The sequence below is a fragment of the Diabrotica virgifera genome, chromosome 3 (assembly GCF_917563875.1).
Source record: "Diabrotica virgifera virgifera chromosome 3, PGI_DIABVI_V3a".
NCBI lineage: Eukaryota > Metazoa > Arthropoda > Insecta > Coleoptera > Chrysomelidae > Diabrotica > Diabrotica virgifera.
Window position 1 is genome coordinate 123,796,945 of NC_065445.1, and position 22,163 is coordinate 123,819,107.

Consider the following 22,163-nt stretch of genomic DNA (forward strand, 5'->3'; position numbering starts at 1 on the left):
TTTGTGGCAAAGCTGCATAGATGCCTCTGTTACTGTTTTTACAGCCCGCTCCACAGCTTGAGTATGACATGGTAGCCTCAGAAAAAGGACTTCATCATCACCACCTGACTCAACTAGGGAATGAAGAGTCTCATCCAGAACATTGATCAATATAGGTGGTTGCGAGTAAGATTGCTGCCAGTCTATCAAATCGATGTAAGACGAAGCGTTTAAATCTATCTTAGGCACTTCAAAGACTCGAAGCTGAAGGGATTCAGATGGTTTCCTTGCCTTTATAAAGAGGAAAACTGACAGAGCGTGTTGCGACACTATGAGTGAAATAAAAAAATGTAACAGAAAAGGATAAAAACTGAAGACGGAATTCAACCCAACGTGAAAAAGATTAAACGTAAGAATAGATAGAGAAATTTCTGTCAAAATTTGGTATTTATGACCCTTAAAATAACACCAAATGCTAAAATTTATTAGCCTGCGGATAGTGTGGATGTCTTGTCAGCCGAGGGTATGATCAGTGGCGTGGTAATTTTATGGTCAAACTACGTTTTGTTCTAATTTTTATCATTGTGAGAATTAAAAAAACCAACTAATATTTTTATCTCCACCACTGAGAGCAGTCAACTTTTTGGTTGCCTGTATTCTTCGGGACATATTCGGGACATTTTATCACAAAGTGTAAATATTACTAATTTTACCGTCTTGTAGGGTATCTGCGTTCTCTTTCTTTTCCACTATTATATAATATTATATCTCTCTTTGCCGACGTTTAAATTAGGACCCACTTGAATCTCGCTTCAACACGCGCCTCGACCTCGTCGTCAGAATTCCCCATAATGCGTCTAGCGGCAAGTTCTCTCACATGTTTTTGTTCGTCAGATAACATAGATAAGAGCAAGTTCTCTGGGTGCACAAAGTAAGCATTTCGCTTTATTACAGGATCAACGACACTCTTCAATTCTTGCGAAAGATATCGAGAATAAAATACCAACTTCCAAAAGTGCCTTGCTCCATCTTTATATGTCGGATTTAATTTGATTTCGAACCAAATAGGAGCATATACTTTAACTACAAAAGTAGCGAGTTGTTTGAGTTCGTTTGTAGGTATCTCAGTGGAAACATATAAGCGCAAAATCCTGTTGGCCTTTGTTAGCCACCTGGCATGCGACATTTTTCCCGGAGAGCGATTAGACAAATCAGAAGGGCACTTACCACTTATGACGGCAGATGTGATATGATAAAGGTAACGTTGATCAGAACTGAGGTCTTTTATATTTGAAATGTTTGGTAACATACCTTCTATATTTTCAAACACGACAACATAGCGCTTCTCGCAATCATCTAATAACTTTCCGATAGCACCTGAATAAGTATTAGGTCCTGTTGTGGTGCCATCAAGTTTTGCAAATAAATGTCTTAAGGGCAGTTCATTTAAGTGTAAAAGGCATATGATCCATTGAAGTGGTCGGTGTAAACGCTTTTCTAAGAGCCGTATGACTCCGCCGTATTTGCCCGTATTAGTTACCGTCCCATCACAACCTATGGCAAGAGTATCCTCTAGAGACATATTCAGTTGACCTGTTACTGTTTAAAAGATAGCAGACTCCAATCCTTTTGCAGTTCCATGGCTTGGAACGGCATATCCGACAAAAACTGATCCTGGTTCTTTAATTATTGAAATATGTTCTTCCACAGATGTTGAGCGGTATTTTTCCCCCTTTCATAACAATTTTCAGGGTCTTATCTTTTCGTCCATCAAAAAATAAGGCAGGAATAGTATCTAGTTGGCTTTGAGATAAGGTTTCTTTTCGTAATTTTTGTCTCGCTCGTCGCAATTTCGACTTACCGATTACTTCGTTGTTGATTTTCACATCTTGCAAAACAGCAGAAGCGACAGCAGCAGCTGCTCTATCGGATATCCCGTATCGGTCACAGATAGTTGATAAATTCTTGAGAGATGTTATTTCACGTTTTTTTGATGCTGGTTTTGATGAACTTGAGGGCAAAGTTTGTTCTTCATCGCTACTTTCAGACGTTATTGTAGTATTAGGATTTTCGTGAGAACTTGGGGGCAAAGTTTGTTCTTCATCGCTACTTCCAGACGTTATTGAGGTATTAGGATTTTCATGAGAAGGGCCTGGTTCACAAACGCTAGAATCGTAATAGGATTTAAGCTTAATTTTTCTATCACTCAGTTTTCTTTTCCTCTTACTTGTCAATAAATCAACAGTTCCCATAATCATTTTTCTCTCTGTTCTCTGATCTATTAAAAAAGCTCGTTCTTCCTTAGGAATCTTTTGGTCTTTGGAACATTTGCATAACTCTAAATCTTTACACTTACATGAACTCAAATCAAACAGTTTTTCCGAATTTCTATGAAAATCTTGAATTTTTTCTTGTGATAAACGCTTCAAAGATTTTATTAAATTTTTACACTTCGCGTGGTACCTTTTTATCAATTGCATCACACGATTATGAGACACAGTAGGAATAGACGCTTTTCTCCATAAATATTCAACTTTAGATGACACTATTTCAGATACTTCATTAATGGATGGCTCTTTTTTTGAATTGTTCTCAAGTGTAAGCTGATGTCTTACTAAATTGTAATATTTTATAACTTGTTTGTAAGTGGGTAGTTGATTTTCGTTAATTTCTTCCGGAGCACCAAATATGGGACAACTTGTGGATTTTCGGGTATTATTTGAAATCTCCATGATGCACAAAGTGACAAAGCTAACAAAAACTACTTAAAATCGCGAAAACATTAGATAAATGCGCGCGACCTTTCGCCCGGAACTCATTAGGTGCACTGAGGCAAAGACGCGTGATCAACAGTTTACGCCCTCTTTCCCCACTCCTTCCTCCGCAGTATGCGCACGATTATTCTCATATTTTGGATTGATTATTATTTGTATTACGTGTATCTCTGAATATAAGAATGTAATATCATTTTATGCCATGTAATTTATACAATAAACTCTGATAAAATAAATGTAATTTTAACAATTTTTCCGAATTTTCAAACGTCATGCGCGGGTAATTAATGTTAATATAAATAAAAAATAAATATGCACGTTTTTAAGTCTCTACCCAGGTCATGTTTTCCGCACTATTACAAATCGAAATTCGCAAAACAATATTTTCGACCCACCCTAACGTATACTGCTATTTTATGTTCGTAGCACGTAGTTTGTATTTCTTTTAACGCAAATATTTGGTCTGTCGTCGACCTATTACTTCTGAATCCTGCCTGATATTCGCCCAATATCATTTCCGTGTATTGATTCAGCTTTTTTCTTAAGATGTTTGTCAATATTTTGTACACGACTTCTAGCAACGCGATACCTCTATAATTTTCACATCTCATTTTATCACCTTTTTTATGTATGGGGCATATCCTTGCCCTGGTCCATTCTCCTGGCATTCTTTCTGTTTCCCATATACTTTTTATCAGGCTATGTATCTCCTTGTGTAGTCTTTTTCCTCCTGCCTTTATCATTTCCGCCGATATTTCCGTTATTCCTGGGCTTTTATTGTTTTTTAGCCCTCTTATTTCATTTTCTATTTCTTCCCTCGTAGGTGTTTCTATTACTATATGGTCATCTTCAATTTCCTGGATTGTTCCCCTTTCTTCTTCGTTTTTGTTTAAAAGTTGTGTAAAATAAGTTTGCCAATTTCTCATTATTTCCCCGGGTTCATTTATTAATATTCCTTCCTCATTTTTCATATATGGGTTATGTTTCTGATATCCCCTTTCCATTTTTCTTGTTTCCTGGTAAAAGGATCTTATTTCCTTTTTTTGGAATTTTTCCTCTATCACTTTGAGTTTTTCTTCGTTGTATTTTCTTTTTTTATTTCTGCATGTTCTCTTCATAATTCTCTTCAATTCTCTATATTCTTGTGTGCTAATGTCACTATTATTTCTTAAGTTTTTTATTCTTATTTTTCTAATTTCTTCTGCTATTTTTTGACATTCCTCATCATACCATTCTTTTGCTTTTTGTTTTCTATTACCTTTAATTAATATTTCTTTACTGGTGTTTAAAACTGCTTCTTTTATGCTTTCCCACTTTTCTTCCGGGTCTAGTGTTTCTGGTTCTTCGTTTAGTCTGCTGGTTATTTGTTGTTCGTACTTCTTCTGTGTCATATTATCTTTTAGTATTGCTGTGTTGAATTGTTTTTTGATTTCTTTGTCCCTTTGATTGTCTTTCTTTATATTAGCATTTATTCTATAGGCTGCTCTTACCAAAAAGTGATCTGAGTCACATTCCGCTCCTCTCATACTTTTTATATTTATTATATTATGGGCGTGCTTCTTCTCTATTAATATGTGGTCTATTTGATTTATTGTCCTTTTGTCAGGGGAAATCCACGTTCCTTTATGTATATCTTTTCTGCGTTGGTATGTGCTTTTTATTACCATTTGTCTTTCTGTGGCAAAACCTATAATTCGTTGACCATTATCATTTGATACATCGTGTTTACTGTATTTTCCTGTTATATTTTCATATATATCCTCTTTTCCCACTTTAGCATTGCAGTCTCCCATTACTATTTTGATATCAAATGCTGGTAATCTGTCATATTCTCTCTCTAGTTGCTCATAGTATGCATCTTTGTCTTCTTCGGTGGCGTCTTCTATTGGTGCATGTACATTTATTATGCTTATGTTTCGTTGATTCCCTTTTAACCTGATTGTGCACATTCTATCTGATATCGGCTTGAAATTCATCACTCTGGTTTTCCATCTTTTCTGTATGATAAAGCCTGTTCCTAGCAATCTGTTATTCCCCCCACTTTTAAAAAATACTATATCATCTATTTCTACTATTTCTGTGTCTAATTGTTTTGTTTCTTGTAAAGCTAATATATCTATTTCATATCTTTTTGTTTCTCTAATTAATTCTTTAAGTTTTCCCGTTTCATAAGTGCCTCTTACGTTCCATGTTCCCAAATTAGTTTTCATTTTCTTGTTTTTAATCCCAATCGTCTCCTTGTCCATTGCCGTTGTTGCTACCGTTTCATTTACGTCGTTTAGTTTTTTTGGTTTCTGTTTTGGTTTTCTATTTTTAAGAGTTGTTGCTGATGTTTATTCCATGTCCATACCTCCTCATTTATTTTTATTTTTTGAAATCCTACCTTGACGTTTTTTCCTTCCAATTTAGCCTCTTTTGCCTTCGTTCTGATTTTACCCTGTATCATCCGTTCATTTTTGTCCATGTCGTCATTAATATATATTTCTTTTCCCTTTATGTCTCTCAATTTGCCTTTATTTTTCATAATTTCTTCTTTGTCCGTTGCATTTTCGAGCTCAATCAAGCAGGATTTACTTCCAATTTTTCTTGCGCTTTTTATTTTTGTCTCAACTTTTAGTGCATTGCATAAAAAATCTTGGACGTTATCTTTTGTTATGTTTTGATCGTAGGTATCCATATCTACTCCCTGCAGTATTATATTATTTCGTCTTTTGTCCTTTTCCATTCTGTCTATTTTATTTTCCAATTCTTCCACTTTTTGTTGGGTTTCTCTGTTTTCCTGTTTCAGCTTTTCATTTTCTTGTCTGAGTTCCTTCATTTCCGCTCTGTACTCTTTTTGTTCTTCTCTTAGTTCCCTTATTTCCATTGTGATAATATTTAGGCTCTCCAATATTTTTTCTAGTTGCCTATCATTCCCAGGCATTTATATCTGTTATCAGGTGTATTTGTTGTCGGTCTTTCCTATTTAGAGTTTTTAACACTTTCATACTCTTGATTTTCCCTATAATATTTTCGATTTGTTCGGTATTTTAGTCCCTGATGTCTTGTCTTATCCTTTTTTTTTATTGTCTTATTAAGTTCCTTATATGTATTTTAGTGAATTTCGGTCCATGCAACTGTTGTCCTTAGGCGTCTGTTATCTTTCTGTCTTTAATTTATTATTTTTCATAAGTTTGTTGATTTTTCCTAAAATTACATTAGTGCATTGACGGACCGCGCAAAAAGTTTCAAAGGGCTGCATGCGGCCCGCGGACCGCATGTTGCCGACCCCTGAATTAGGATATAGAGAGACAGAGACAAACGAAAATAAACAGAGATAAGAATTAGCAATAAGATGATATCCTAACTATAAGCGGATAAAAAATAGATACCTACTCAATGCACATGACCATCTGTGGAAAAGACGCCTTGTACAGCAAGGACAATTTAATATAAATGCCATTGTAACCATAGGAGATATGAACAAAGATGAATCAGGAATACTAAATAATCACACAAAACAGTATGGGAGAAGGTAGATTGGTAGTTGTTGTTGTTGTTTGTTTGGGTTTATATGACTGCGGACACTAAATCCATTCGCCAAAAGATTGGTAGTTGTTGAGGTGGATATCGTGAAAATAATCCCAAGACTCCGTGATCTATGATGAAACAAGAGAAACATCGGATTGATAAAGAAGGTAAAGTCTCAAAAAAAGCGATAGATAATCGAGACAAACAGGATATAATGTGTTAGTAGGTATTTCCATAAATGTATGGACGTAAAACTTTAAATACATGAACTGAAAATAATCAGAATAAACGAGTAGGAAGTATCAATGCGGTAACATTAAACGAAGAAAATAAAAATTATTAACGCTTCTACCGTTTCATCAACGTGTCGAATTTTTTACAGGCCATCTAAAGTTATCTTCTTCAAGTGCTATATCCGCGGAGGTCGGCAATCATCATTATCATAGCTATTCGGACTTTAGAGACGGCTGCTCTAAAAAGTTCATTTGATGTACATCCGTACCATTCTCTAAGGTTGCACAGCCATGATATTCTACGTCTCCCTATGCTTCTTTTTCCTTGAATCTTTCCTTGCATGATGAGTTGGAGCAAGTTGTATCTCCCTCCACGTGTAATATGTCAGAGATATTTCAATTTTATTGTTTTGATTGTATTTAAGATTTCCATTTCCTCATTCATCTTTCTCAGAACCTCTTTGTATGTGACATGTTCTATCCACGATATTTTCAGAATTCTTCTATACACCCATAGCTCGAATGATTCCAGTTTTTCCATTGATACCGCATTCAAGGTCCAAGCTTCCATTTCATAAAACAAAGTCAAAAAACGTAGCGCCTAGCCAACCTAACTCTTAGCTCCAACTTCAAATCTCTTGTGCAGAGTACTCTTCTCGTTTTGTTAAAATTTACTCTAGCCTTTTCTATTCTGATTTTGATTTCCTGGAAGTAATCATTTGTGGAGTTGATCATTGTTCCAAGATATGCGTATCGGTCTACTCGTTCAATATTGGTTCCGTTTATAAAATTATTTATTCTCATTAATTTCGTCTTGACGTTCACTGTTGGACCGTATTCTGGTCCATACTTGGCTATTCTGGTCACCAGCTTCTGAAGATCCTAACTTTATCACATATATCTAATAATCTAATGTTATTAACGGGAACTCCATTTACATTTAGGTATTCCAGCTATTTCAGCCTCAAAAGTTGATGATCTCTTCCAAGTATTCATTAAAAAAATTGGCGGACAATATGAAAATCGGTAATAAAAGTGGTGGATATCTTGAATTTTGTACATGAGTTGTATGAGTTTTATGTGTTGTTAAGTCGTCACACCGGTACCGTAAGAAAATTCCATTACTTATTTTTAAGTTCACAAAAACTCTCATTATTGTAGTCACATTAAATAAGAGTATATGTAATTACTTTTTCTGTGATTTTGCCAGTTTATTATAATTCCTGGTAAATGTAATTCCCAAAACGTATATTTTTCATACCAGTTGGTACAAGCTTTCCCAGTGGTATTAATTTAATGATTATTTACCTATTTATGTAGGTATGTAATTACTTTATTACTATACATACGTTAGTTAATCCTATTATGTATTAAATCTATAAAACTAAAAATCCTCGTTTTATTTCGTTTACATAATTAAGTTGTGTCTCTTAGTACCTAATGTTTGGAAATTACTTATTTTAAGTTAAATAAAATAATTTATTCTGCTGCGTTACAGATGTAGGTATAGGATTTCTCATAGTAGGTAATTAAAATCAAAAACCACCCATCTGCAATAAAAGTCTTGTTTATTCAACCGGTATAAAAAAGCTTACATAAGAAATTTCATATGAAATTCAAATATTTTTATTAAATAAATATACATACTGGCTGTATTTATTATTGGTCAAAATATAGATTTACTTGGAGATATTAATTGCATCTTATTAACTGAAATGTCCATTACAATTTAATACCTTTAAATTGATGTACTTATACCTATATAAAAAAAACAATGGAGATAAAAAACACAGATCAATTACAGGACATACCACTGCTGTTGTATATAAAAACAACAATGGTGATAAACACACAAAAAATTACGGGGACATACCCTATTAAAAAATAAGTATAGCGCTGCACTGCACTAGGTACATATGGAATAAATAAAAGTTGGTATGTATGTACTATCATAACAAGCATAATATTTTCTTTTTCGTATTATCTCCTGAAGTAGGGGATAAAAAAAATACTAAAGAGAACTACATCCCAACGGACAAATGGATGAATTATGGACTCTGCTTCACTTTCGCTCCCATAAATAGGCAGGTGGAAATGGACGTCATCGTAGGTTTCTCAACAATAAAAAACACAATAAGCTTATTCCCTCCCATTTCTGATGGGCGAATGAAGCCAGAAATGTTTACTTGACTTTTAATGAACTAAACTGGAAATTGCCTATACCTACTAGGGTATAAAATCACAGTACCTAGCGAAATAATGCCAGATCCCCGGCTTCTTCAAACTCTAAACCGGGAATCGTATCAGTTGAGTGGCGAAATCTCAAACCCATCCTCGCCAAAGGTTATCCCCCAATGATCTTAATATCTTCAAGCCGGCAATTTAATCTAATTTCGCTCTCATTTAGTATTAAAAACAAACACTATAATTTTACTAACGACAGCTCCCAATTCAAATAAATTATTGAATTTTATTTAAGCTAATGGAAGAGATACTAAAGTGTTTGTCTCCGAAGATTAACATGAAATTGGAATGTTTATAACAAAATACCGTTCTAAAATTTGAGCCCCTTAAAGCACAAGTGGTGTAACTCCATTTTCCATTAATTGTAGTCAAGGTCTAAATCGTGTTCTGCATCAAATATTTTATATTAGCACAATTCCAGTATTATTCCAATACTATTCTAGTATATTTCCAGCACCAGTTCAGTATTTTATATTAGCACAATTCAAATAAAACATTACATAACTCAAAAAAGGTTAATGTTAGTTACACCACTTGTGCGTTTAGGGGTTCATTTATAAGTAGCATATTAAAACCTTATACAGAATGGGAATTGAAGTACGTGAATTAAAATTTATAAGGTTTTTGGATACAAGTTGATATGTCTTCTGTCTGAAGTCACAAAATATCGGTCTCAATCGTCCACAATAAAACTAATGCTGGACGAATTTTTTTACTAAGATAAATTATATAAAAAATTAATAACCATTTTCCCTTTCGTTGCAAAACGAAAATACAGCCGCACCATATTCTAGTCCAATCAGAAAGTGCAGCAAGCACCTCTACCGGTTTCGAAACTTATTAGTCTCTCATCAGGAGGCACATAATGCTGCTCTCTCTGATCCAACCAAAACAAACCCCGGCGTGCAGTCACAGATTGCAACGAACGAAACGGCATAGATGCCGATAAGTAATCTTATAAATTATATATGACTGAGTTTTAAGAGAAACTTACCACAGCGATGTTCAGATATCTTAAAACGCTTATTCCTATCAAAATCGGTTTCGTTTTGATTCAAATCGAGTCTCTTGCCATTTGCCATCCTCTGACACCATGTTTTTGGGTCTACCCGTTATCAAAGAGGCTTCGCAAGAAGACTGATCTGAATCAAAACTCACCGAGAGGTTGGTGTAGATATTCAAATATTTACAGCGGGATATGGTTAGACTGACCTCTAACGGGGAACGATGAAATGCTTGAATGCTTATACCTATATCATATAAACATCAAGAGTGAGCGTTTCGGTTCGGAAAATTCACTAGTGGTGGTGACACAGTGGTCGACGCGCTGTGACTCATAGTTTAAAATCTATTTAAATGAATGAAATAAAAAGCCTAAGGATATCCACATTACAGTCCCGACTTGCGACTTATCACACATTTGATTACTATATGTGTTTAGTTCTTTATAACCAAATATATGTTCAGGTTTAATTTGGATGCAGATATAAAGATTTCTGTTAAGGCATGGTTCTGACGGAAATCAGCAGAGTATTTTATAGATTGGACAATCAATGGTTCGGCGTCGTGAATATTTTTGTTAAATTTTTCGAAGAAACTTGTTTTATGAGATAACTAAATATTTTCCTAACAGTGGACATGACAAACATCAACCCAGTATACCTATAAATAATAGCCTAATAAAATAAAAAAAAAGTCAAAATGTAAATTAGTGCAGGTTAAAACAAATTTTATATCAAAGTTTAGGTGGGTACAAAAGATATTTTCAAGAAAGTATCCAAATCATACAAGGGGATCATTGTTTAAATAATTAAAAAGGGGTCATTTTTGCAAAAAAAAAATACTTTTTAAAGGTAAAATGCTGAGGTAATCCACTTATCGATGAAGGTCTATGGGATTTTTTTCTGCAAATTTGAAGAGAAAATCTTTCACATAAGACTTACAAAATTAAATTTGACCCCCTATTTATTTAAATAATTGTATATTAAACTTTAAAAACAAATTTGCAAAAAAATATTTTTAGCGTTTTAAATAAGCACTATAAAATATCTTTTTTTACAGATTAAGTTGCGCTATATTACCAGTATTAAGCAAAAAAAATTGGTCAAAAAATATTTAATATTTTATGAGATATTGAATTTGTTTATTAAATGTTACTATATTTTCAATTGCAAAAACGCGGTTGTTGCCAAAGAAATATTCACTTATTTAAGATCTCATTATTTTTACTCTTATGCATATTTTCGATAAGTGTATTGATAAATTCAAATTTCAATTAAACTCCCCCCTAAAATGGCATTTGAAAATTATTCAAATTTGTTTTTAAATTTATTTTTTTAATAACGTCGCGGGGATTAGGTATTTTGAAATGCCGTTTCGATAATTGGATTTCTGGGAATTTTTTACTAATTAACAAAATTTTTTTGTCGTTTTTTCTTCTTCTTTTTTTTCTTGGAGTTATATTACTACGGGCCCGTTTAGGGTTAACTTTTATTAAGAATGTCGAATCTCTGAGTTGTAGATTCTAGACCTAAAAATATTAAGATTTAACTAAAATCTCTTAAATAAAATGTGGCTACTTACTGAGTTACAGGGTGTTTTATTTAAAAATTTAAAAATTATTTTTACCAAGTACTTTAAAACTATTTGACGTATACTTATCATACTTGACAGAAAGTGTAGCTATTATACACCCTACTAGCTATTATACACCCTTTCTAGCTAGTGCCAGAGGTGTACGATAGGGGATAGTGAATGATTGACCCTTCCCAAATTCTACGCCTCTGAGTGAATTACTATTTTAGCGAAATTTTTCGATTCTCCAATACTTTGTATGTAAATAACTTTATTGGTATCGAGAAAGTCATCAGTTTGAGAGATATTGGAAGTATAAAATGAATGAATGAATGAATCAAAATAACTATGCCGTTTCATTTTTAACGTCAAATATCTCGAAAACTAATGACTTAATCGTTACCAGTAAAGGGTATATTATTTACACAGAAAGTATTAGAGAATCGAAAAATTTCTCTAAAATAGTAATTCCCTCAGTGGCGTAGAATTTGGAAAGGGTCAACCATTAACTATCCCCTGTCGTACGCCTCTGGTAGTAGCTAGAAACTTTTGTTTACCACAATTTAGTAGACTGTATAGTACCCACACTTTCTGCCAAGTATGATAAGGATACGTTAAATAGTTTGAAAGTACTTGTTAAAAATAATTTTTAAATTTTTAAATTAAACAATCTTAATATTTTAGGTCTAGAATCTACAACTTAGAGATTCGACATTCTTAATGAAACTTAACCCTAAAAGGGCCCGTAGTAATATAAATCCAAGAAAAAAAAAAGAAGAGGAAAAAAAGACAAAAAAATTTGTTAATTAGTGAAAAATTCCCAGGAATCCAATTATCGAAACGATATTTCAAAATGTTTAATCCCCGCGACGTTATTAAGAAAACAAATTATAAACAAATTTGAATAATTTTCAAATGCCATTTTAGGGGAAAGTTTAATTGAATTTATCAATACATTTATCGAAAATATACAAAAAAATAAAACTAATAAGATTTAATACAGGTGAATACTTCTTTGGCAACAACCGCGTTTTTGCAATTGAAAATAGAGTAATATTTAATAAACATATTCAATATCTCAAAAAATATTAAATATTTTTGAAACAATTTTTTTTATTAATATTGATAACATAGCGCAAATTCTCCTGTAAAATAGGATATTCTGTAGTGCTTATTTAAAACGCTAAAAATAATTATTTGTAAATTTGTTTTTAAAGTTTTATGTATAATTATTTAAATAAATAGGGGGTCAAATTTAATTTTGTAAGTCTTATATTAAAAATTTACCCTTAAACTTTGCAGAAAACAATCCTATACACCTTCATTAGTAATGGAATGACCTCAGCAGTTAAAAAAGTAAGTTTTTTGAAAAAATTACCCTTTTTTAATTATTTAAACAATGATCCCCTTGTATGATTTGGATACTTTTTTGAAAATATCTTTTGTACCCACCTAAACTTTGATATAAAATTTGTTTTAACCTGTACGAATTTACATTTTGATTTACATGTAGTGTAATTTTATTTTACTAGACTATAATCATAATATAAAAAAAGAGGTAATCAGAATAAATTTATTTTATTCTCACATACTCATGATCATCTCCAGAAACTTGAATGCACTTGAAAACTCCACCATAACACTGAATACCAAGTCCATTGAAAGAGTGAGCAAATTTACCCGGGAACGTGGCTTTTTGAAGACTGGGCATCGGACATGGAAGTAAAATGTTTCATCGAGCTAGCTCGACAAGCTTTCGTAATATTCAGCAAGGTACTGACCTGTTCAAAATTCGATCTTCAACTGAGATTAAGGCACTAAGGTTTACGAAGTGCTACGTAGGTGTGGTCGCTGCTGCTATATCGCGTAGAGGGCTGGACACTAAAAACGAGGGATATAAACAGATTAGAAGCTTTCGAAATGTGACTTTATCGCCGTATCCTAAAGATACCATGGACGGCGAAAGTCACAAATTATTAATGTAGATGTCCTTAAAAGAATAAACTAAGAACGACAACTTTTCGAAACCATCAAGAAAAGGAAAACGGCGCGCGGCGTATCTAGGTCTCATCTTGCTAAATGAAAAATACCAGTTCCTCCAACCTCGAACCTCCAACTTATAATCGAGTGTAAAATTGAAGGCAAGAGCGGAATGGGACGCAAAAAATGTCCTGGCTCCGGAACATACGGCAATGGACAGGATTAACGACATACAATCTCTGATACCTACATATTGCAAGAAGCAGAGAGTTAATGGAAAATGTGATCGCTAACATCCAATATAGTGGATTTGTATCTGAAGAAGGTCTTGCTAAAAGAGCGCAAACTTGAACATTATCAACATTATATAAAACTTAGATTACGATAACATAGAAGGTCGCCCTGACTTCATTTCTACAGTAGTTACAACAAAGAACTTTCTCAAAACGTTCATTTTTTTACTTTATATTTATTATGATTTACGAAATTTAAGAAAAACCTTTACTTTTTTTGTTTTTTGCATTGAATTTTATAGTTGAGTCACAGTCATAACATTTAAATATTAATTTTTTGATGTGCTTTTAATCGGCAGTTGAGATCTGGTCGCTTCTCATGCGAAATCTGATTTCAAGGAAATAAAAGGATTACGCGTAAGCGGTGACTAATCTCTGATGTTGGTTCTGTTCTGTTCACGTTCGACCGGATATACTTGACATATTTTTCAGCTTATTCTTCAAATTAAGTAATGCATATGTTAACAACTAACTGGAAATAATAAAAATGTTTGTTTGCGCATAGTAATAAGTAAATTAAATATGGAAATTCGCAGCGGCGCGCGGTGGATAGTTAGATAGGAAAAAAGGGAATATATTGTTTTAAATGTATTGTTTATGCTCTGTATTTCTCTCTTGTTATGAGATTGATCAGCAACTTCTTATATTGATTAATTACTTAATTATTTTAATTATTACTTATGTACAACAAAACCAAAATTAAATTAAATTTTCTAATAAATTTTATTCTCAGGGCTATTTTAATTTTAATGCCTTACCTTCGGTTTGTGGCTTCTAGATATCTCTAGTTGCTTACTTCATCCAGGGACAAAACAGGGAAATTAAACACACTCGATGTCATATAAATGTTATAAATATTTTTTATTTATCCAATATACCATAAAATATAAGATTTAAAAATTATACTAAAATTTACTTCTGTTGCAACTATTTCTCATCTAATAAATTAAGCTTTAATTCTGATACCTATCTCCTTTGTTTTAACAAAAATTTTATTTAAATAATTCGTTAGACTATTCTTACGAAAAATACTAAACTTTACTTTTCTCCTTTGGAATTGATTACTTAATTCTTCTTTAAATTTTGGAATGACTAAATTATGCTATAGAACTACTCAATACAAAAATAAACAAATATGGTGTGGATTGTGGATATAAAACAAACTCTCTCCGTTTCACAAAAATTCTGACTAACCTTTTATTTCTTCTTTACTCATTCTTCCTGGATTGCGTAGTCCTCGATTCTCCCACACGTGCTCCTAGGATGTAGCGAAAGGTCCATCTCGTCCAAATTGCTTCACCAACAAACAAACAACGGGACTCGCTCGAAATCTCTATTCAGTTTTCTCTCTGTTCGATATCTTGTGCAAATTGATACCCACCGGCTACTCGTTCTAGACAGAAAACAGGAATCTCCTCGGACACAAGGAAAATTACCTTCTCAACTCGGTCAACGATTTCGTTTCACCACGATCTGCTCGCAAAGGCCAATTTCACCACTTTACACCGACTTCTCACTTTTTAAAAAACTGGACTGTACTCTCCAGATATTCATTACCCAGTGGCCATTTTTTCTCTCCTCAAACTCAGACTCGACACTCATCCCTTCCATCCATCTTTCTCCGCCAATCACAAACATCCTCTCTACCCACTACATCCATATTTTCATTTCTTAATAACCCATTTATTTTGTATACAACTTTTCCATTTTGTTAAATCCTAGGAGATACCAAATTACTTTTCGTTGTTTCAAAATGCTAAACAAAAAACCTTATATTCTAAACTCAATACATTTGTTTACTGCCTATCCTTCTAAGAAACATTTATAAAACGTCATTGTTCATTCCAAAGCGAAATAAAATGTACTTTCTACTCTTCCCGCACCATTGTTTGAGTCCGTTCCGAGACCCATTAACAAACCACCTTAACGATTTCACTTTCCGCGAAAACACTGTTTACTAACTAAATTATAATATTTACAATTTTTGGTCATATACAGGGCGATGAAAATCTATGATCTCGTGGTCTCTGATATAAATTCATTTTCTAAAATTTTCCCATAAAAATTATACAACAGTATGTTCCATTATCCATGTTATTCTTGTAGCAAAACTCACACAAAGCGTTTTCATTGCCTTGCCATTGTATTTATCCCAATACTTTTCTGGCTTCTTTTGTTTTTCTTTTAAGATGCTACATCATCAAAACGGAAAACGCGTTCAAAGATTGCGGCTTTAATTTTGAATATTTTGTCGAGATATTTGGCACACATATTCGTAATATAGTAAAGAATGGCGGTACAGAATTAAATTTGAGAAATATGTTAGTATGTGGAAATTACTCTATAACTAAATACAATATTAAAAAAACGAGCCTGTACCGCCATTAAGAAGAACAAAAAATACACTTTCTTCAAATTAACTTTTTTATCCCATGCCTAGATTTTGTCTCATATTGGAATTTTAACTACCAAAACTTTTTATCTAACAAGAAATCGAACATATTTTTAACTAAATAACTGATTAGTCAACATAGAGAAATAGTCACTGTCATTTTGACAAACCTGCGTCAGATTTTTAAGTGTAACTGTATCCATAGGTATCTGTCTGTTCAGTGCAGTAGTGTATTATTTTAATAATTCGTTAGTGTTGATCCATAATATTTATAATTATTTTTTTATATTGTTGTGTAATAGAATATCTAATAGAATTAAATTGTGGAACTATTTGAAAAAATAGATTATTGTTAATTGTGAGTTTTATTTTTACGTAAGTATATTTACGTAAAAATATTTCGAATTCTAATGCGAGTATACAGTGAGCACGTAAAGGTTGGAATAAATTCATTTTATCGAGAATGGACGATTTTGGAGAAAAATCCTGAAACAGGTAAATTTTTATTTTTAAATTACGACTTTTTGGCATATACACATATCGATGATTTTTTTAAATGAAAATAGGGATCGTGTGATGGCTCATTTGAAAGGTAATTCAATTCTCTATTCAGTAATATAAACATTAACATACTAATTACATATTTATAAAGGGTGTCCAAAATTTTTTTTTTTATTAAATTTATTGACATAAAAAGAAGAATGTGTGTAATTTATTTAATTCAAAATACATTTTACTGCTATCAGAAAACAGGAAAAAATGTTTATTTGGCAAATAAATATTTTTTTTGATTAAGTTCAATATTAAAGCAGCCACCCACAAGCCTCGTGACAAGTTTAAACATTTAATTTAAGCGTAAAGCCATGATTATTTTTCAAATAAACATTTTTTTTCTGTTTTCTGAGAGCAGTAAAATGTATTTTGAATTAAATAAATTACATACATTCTTTTTTTTATATCAACAAATTGAATCCAAAAAATTTTTTTTGGACACCCTGTATAAATAATTATGTTGATGTTTATATTACTGAATAGAGAATTGAATTACCTTTCAAATGAGCTATCACACGACCCCTATTCTCATTTAAAAAAATCATCAATGACGTCATGACGCCCAGATGGGTGACGTCACTAGTATGATATATATGCCAAAAAGTCGCAATTTAAAAATAAAAATCGACCTGTTTCGGGATTTTTTTCCAAAATCGTCCATTCTCGAGAAAATGAATTTATTTCAACCTTTACGTGCTCACTGTATAAAATTTTAGGAGGATATTTTATTCTAAAAATATTATTAATAGTTTTAAAGAATGGAAAAAGTTCATTTAAGAGGATCGGTACGTATTTTTGGCTGCAATGCTATTCAAATGGGGATTCATTTTTTTCGAATCCTGAGAAAACTAATAAGTATTTTTGAAAAATTTAAACGCAGAATGAAAGATTACGTTATTAGCGAGGGCCGAAAGTCCCTGGGAACTTCTATAATGTTTATTTTAATAAGTTACAGGGGTGAAAAACTAAGAGAAAATTTAGTGTGATTTTTAATTTCAAATATCTCATTCAAAATAAACTTTTTATTTATTCTAAGGGACTTTCGGCCCTCGGTCATAATTTAGTTTTTCATTCTGCGTTTAAATTTTTCAAAAATATTAATTGGTTTTTTCAGGATTCGAACAAAATTAACACAATGCCGAGGTAAGATTTTCCAAATCTATCTTTGTCTTACAACGCACTCAGCCGAATATAATATTGTCAGCATATTATATTGTCAGTCAGACACTGACAATCAGTGACAATTTTAAATATTTGACATTGCATCGGCAATATTTTGAGTTATTGATTAAATATTATTGATATATAGTGTATTTGATAAATAATTGATTTAAGACGTGAATTTAAAAAAAAGTTATTATTCTGTATTATTTGTGGAAGATTCAAGCAGAGAATACATCAGGATAATACTGTGATCCAAGTATTTTGTTGTTAAAGATGTTCAAAATTGTAAGCGTTCCATAAGAACAATATATTATTAAAAAATCACTTTAACACTTTTCCTCTTTTCTCGATTGAGTAATAGTTTTTGTTGTACAAATAAATTATTACAATCACTGAATACATAGTTAGTGAAAAAATTATCACATTTATTAACTGAATTAATAATTTGCAATTATAAAAATAACAGTTATCCAAGAACATTCAAAAGCCATCTCTTTAAATGAATGATGACATTTTCAAGTAGAATGACATTCTAGTAATGTTTACATATCCATACCAGTGTGAATTTTACTACACGTAATTTGCCGTGTAAAGACAGAAAAAGTAGGGATACACGTAAAATATTTGCGAATTATGTGCCCATAGCCTTAAAGTTCTATTAAAAAAGGGTTGAAACTAGTTAGAGTGCTTTTGGCGCTCTATGGACTAAATAAAATAAGACGGCTCTTGTTTCGCTTCACAACGAAATTATTAGATATATATTATTGTTTTATTATTATTTCGTGAAAATACCTATGTTAACATAATATTTTCACCCATTTTGATTTATGTTTATAAATATTGATCTTGGATAATGTCAAATATTGCCACTGTTGCCAAAGTTTCGCAGACCTTACGAAAAAAGGTATGATACTATCTCTCGAAGTTATATTGATGACGCGCTACTGTAGGCTCTTAAGTTATATGTATTTAAAATTTGTAACCTTTCATTATGAATATTAATTATTGTTGTGTAATATGAGTTTTGTAAGTTCCTGATTTTAATTCCTCAATTTTATTTCAGTTTTTAATTATTATTAATTTTTTTTAAATTGCCCAAATTATTACGTTTTACCGTTGGTTTTACTAATATTTGACTAAACGTCTGTTGCGTTTTCAGAAAACTTTTAACAGACACTTATACAGGGTGTTTCATTGGGAGACGGAAATACTTGAATGGTGAATAGAGCTCACTGAGGCAGTTCTAGATATGCTATATTTGTTGCCCCACCGATTTTTATAACCGAGTTACAGGGTGGTTTATCGATTTTGCCCATTTGTTTCTGGATCCATAACTTTAGAACCGCCTTGTGGATTTTTTTTTAAATAATGGTACACATCTGTTACATTTATAAACCAAACCATGCACCCAACTACTAATTACAAAAAAAATCCAGGTCCGGATTAACAAAAAAATAAAAATTCATTGTCACCTTGAAACTACACCCTGTACCTATACAGAAATTTTCAAAATCCGTTAGCATATTTGAAAAGAGTACAAAAAATAAGTTTAATGGTTAGCTTCAATTTTTTGCGCATACAATTTAGTGACTTTAATTTTGAAAATATATTGAAATTTTTAAGAGCTCTGAGATAAAAAGAAGGTATTATTAAGTTTTAATAATAAATTATTAAACTACATTGGAACGACTAACTTCCTAATCACAAGAAACTTTATATTTTTTTTGTTAATCCTGACCTGGATTTTTCTTGTGATTAGTAGTTGGGTCGTTTGGGTTCTAAATAAGACATATTGTGTGTACCAAATATCAAAAAAATATACAAGATATTTCTAAGTTATGGATTCAGAAATAAATGGGCAAAATCGATAAAATTCCCTGTAACTCCATTATAAAAATCGGTGGGGCTGTTACGCGAATTGACGTTTAATTATTATTAAATAAATAAAAGACTTACTTGAAATTGATTAATTTATAACATTTACAATTTAACACTTAAGTTTACAACAATATCTAATTTATGTTACACTTTCTAACTTATTTAATTCATTTACAAATATTATTTATCTACTTTAAAAAATATATACATTTCAATAACCCGATCGCCACGTTACAATAATTCACGCGATGGTAAAATATTAACTGACTGCCCTCTGCTTAAAAATCCTCCGCTTATATAGATACGGCTCTGCTTCGAGAACATTTCGAATGCCTGAGACATGTCTCCGCCCATCATCGGGAATTAGCGGAGAAATTACTCGTCAATGACGTGGCCCCGTTGTTTGTGACTGCTAGGGGCAGGGCCGGCCTCAGTTAGAAACTCGTCACAGGGCAATAAATGTGGTAGGGATATCTAGAACCGCATCTCTATTTACAATTCGGTATTTTCGTTTCCCAGTGAAACACCCCGTATGCTGTGCGTATGACCACCTACATAAAGAGTGTGCGTATGACCACCTACATACACCTTGTAGAAAAGTACTTACATATTTAACATGATCCTTTAGGGAGCGTTCAAGTATTACGTAACGCGATTTTTGAAGATTTTTGACCCACCCCCTCCCCCCCTACGTAACGCACTGTAATGGACGTTTAACTATTACGTAACGCAATTTTTGCTACGTAATACGTATTTTGCTTCCCATTAAACATTAAGGTGGATTTCAGGAAAAAGTTTGCTATTTCATTTACACCTACTCATATCATCTTCTGGAAGATTCAAAATTTAATTGGATAGCATAACCTGATATAGGTACTACCATATCTGGTCTAGAATTGACTTGATTTTTCTTTTTAAACATTGCAATGTTTCTTGCCTCGTCTATGTATCTTTTCGTCATGTTCGTCCATACCTCTAGGGCTTAGGGTCTTATATTTTTGTATTTGCTTCGTCGTGTAGTTCTGGATAACGTCACACAATCATATTAGGTACAATATTATTTCTTGATTTGTTGTCATATTATTTATTCTCATTCCCAGTGAAATCCTAAAATGGTATTAGAAAATGTTTATTTTTTCAAGGTCCGGTATACCGGTTACAGAGATCGACCGCAGGAAGAACGCATGGTCCGTTTTCAAAATGCCTGCAGAGAAGGCCACACAGAAATAGCTTTTGCTGCTACCGGTACCAATCTTCAACTGGTTTTCGCACCCCCCACATCGGGGTATATGGCAGATAAAGAATGCGACTTTGACAAAGAACCTGGAAAGGTAAGTTTGCGTTATAATAATATGTATTTATCAATGCCGCGATTAAATGCTGGATGTAAGATTAATGAATATGCATGCATTTCGTTTATTCTTTTTATATTTTATGTCTGTTTCTCGGAGTTTATCTATATTCCATAAAAAATGTGCTTTTTTGCCCTTTACTATAATCAATAATAGCTCCTCTTAAATCTTAGTGAAATTAATAATTATTTGTTTTATTATTTTTTTTATCACAGTAGGTAGTCAATTTAATTTTCTTAATTCTTGTTATTCCTGTTTTATATCTACATGATGTGGTAAGGAAAATGCATTTTCCGAAATGCATTTCGAAGTGTTAAAAAATGATAAATTTGTAGGTAATTGGGAAATAATTGAGATAAATGAGTTCAATATTATGGTGTCTCCCAGGCACCGATGAGACCATAGTCGTCATGATATTCCCATTCAGCGAACCCAAAAACCTCCGAGTAGTAACATTGGACTCATTTATGTCAATTATTTCCGAATTACAAATTTATCATGTTTCAATTTAAATGCATTTCGGAAAATGCATTTTCCTTATTCAATAATGCAATTTTCATTTCGTCATCATCACTTTAGTTCACAAAGTTTCCTAAGGTTTTTAGCATAGAATGGCAACAAGTTTTATCGAGATGAATGCTGCTAACAAAACTAAAATTTTTGTAAAGTTTCCAGAATTTTGGCCACAGCTTTAAAATAATTTTTTCGTAATTTAAAAAAAAATGATGTTGTTTTACCTGAACTGTTTCATAAGTCAAAAATGAATGACCATTTTCAATTTCGTTGCAAAACGAAAATACAGCCGCACCATATTCTAGTCCAATCAGAGAGTGCAGCAAGCACCTCTACCGGTTTCGAAACTTATTAGTCTCTCATCAGGAGGCACATATGCTGCTCTCTCTGATCCAACCAAAACAAACCCCGGCGTGCAGTCACGGATTGCAACGAACGAAATGGCATAGATGCCCTAGCGGCAACTGCTAGCAAAAGACTAAGTTTTCAATCCAATGGCATATAAAACAACATAATCCTATTCCACATCACACCAGACTGAAAACAATAGGAACCTTCTCTGGTTACACCTCCGAGGCTTCTACAATTTGCAAGCCATAACGGATGCTGAGACTAAGGAAGATGAGGGAATTTTACAATTTATAATTCACGTCCCATCTGCTCAGCGCGGTAAAGTTCCAACGAGAATGGTTCCCTTCGTACTCCAATCAGAGTAAACATGTAAA

At 32.6% G+C, this 22,163-nt stretch overlaps 1 protein-coding gene across 1 annotated transcript in view; it reads left to right on the forward strand.

Annotated features, from left to right (window-relative positions):
* LOC126881298 (protein big brother-like) overlaps positions 1-22,163 on the forward strand; it is a 337,029-nt gene that overhangs the window by 8,003 nt on the left and 306,863 nt on the right. The window contains exon 2 of the mRNA XM_050645497.1: positions 20,716-20,904. Coding sequence (XP_050501454.1) covers positions 20,716-20,904 — 189 coding nt within the window. The remainder of the gene's footprint in view (positions 1-20,715; positions 20,905-22,163) is intronic.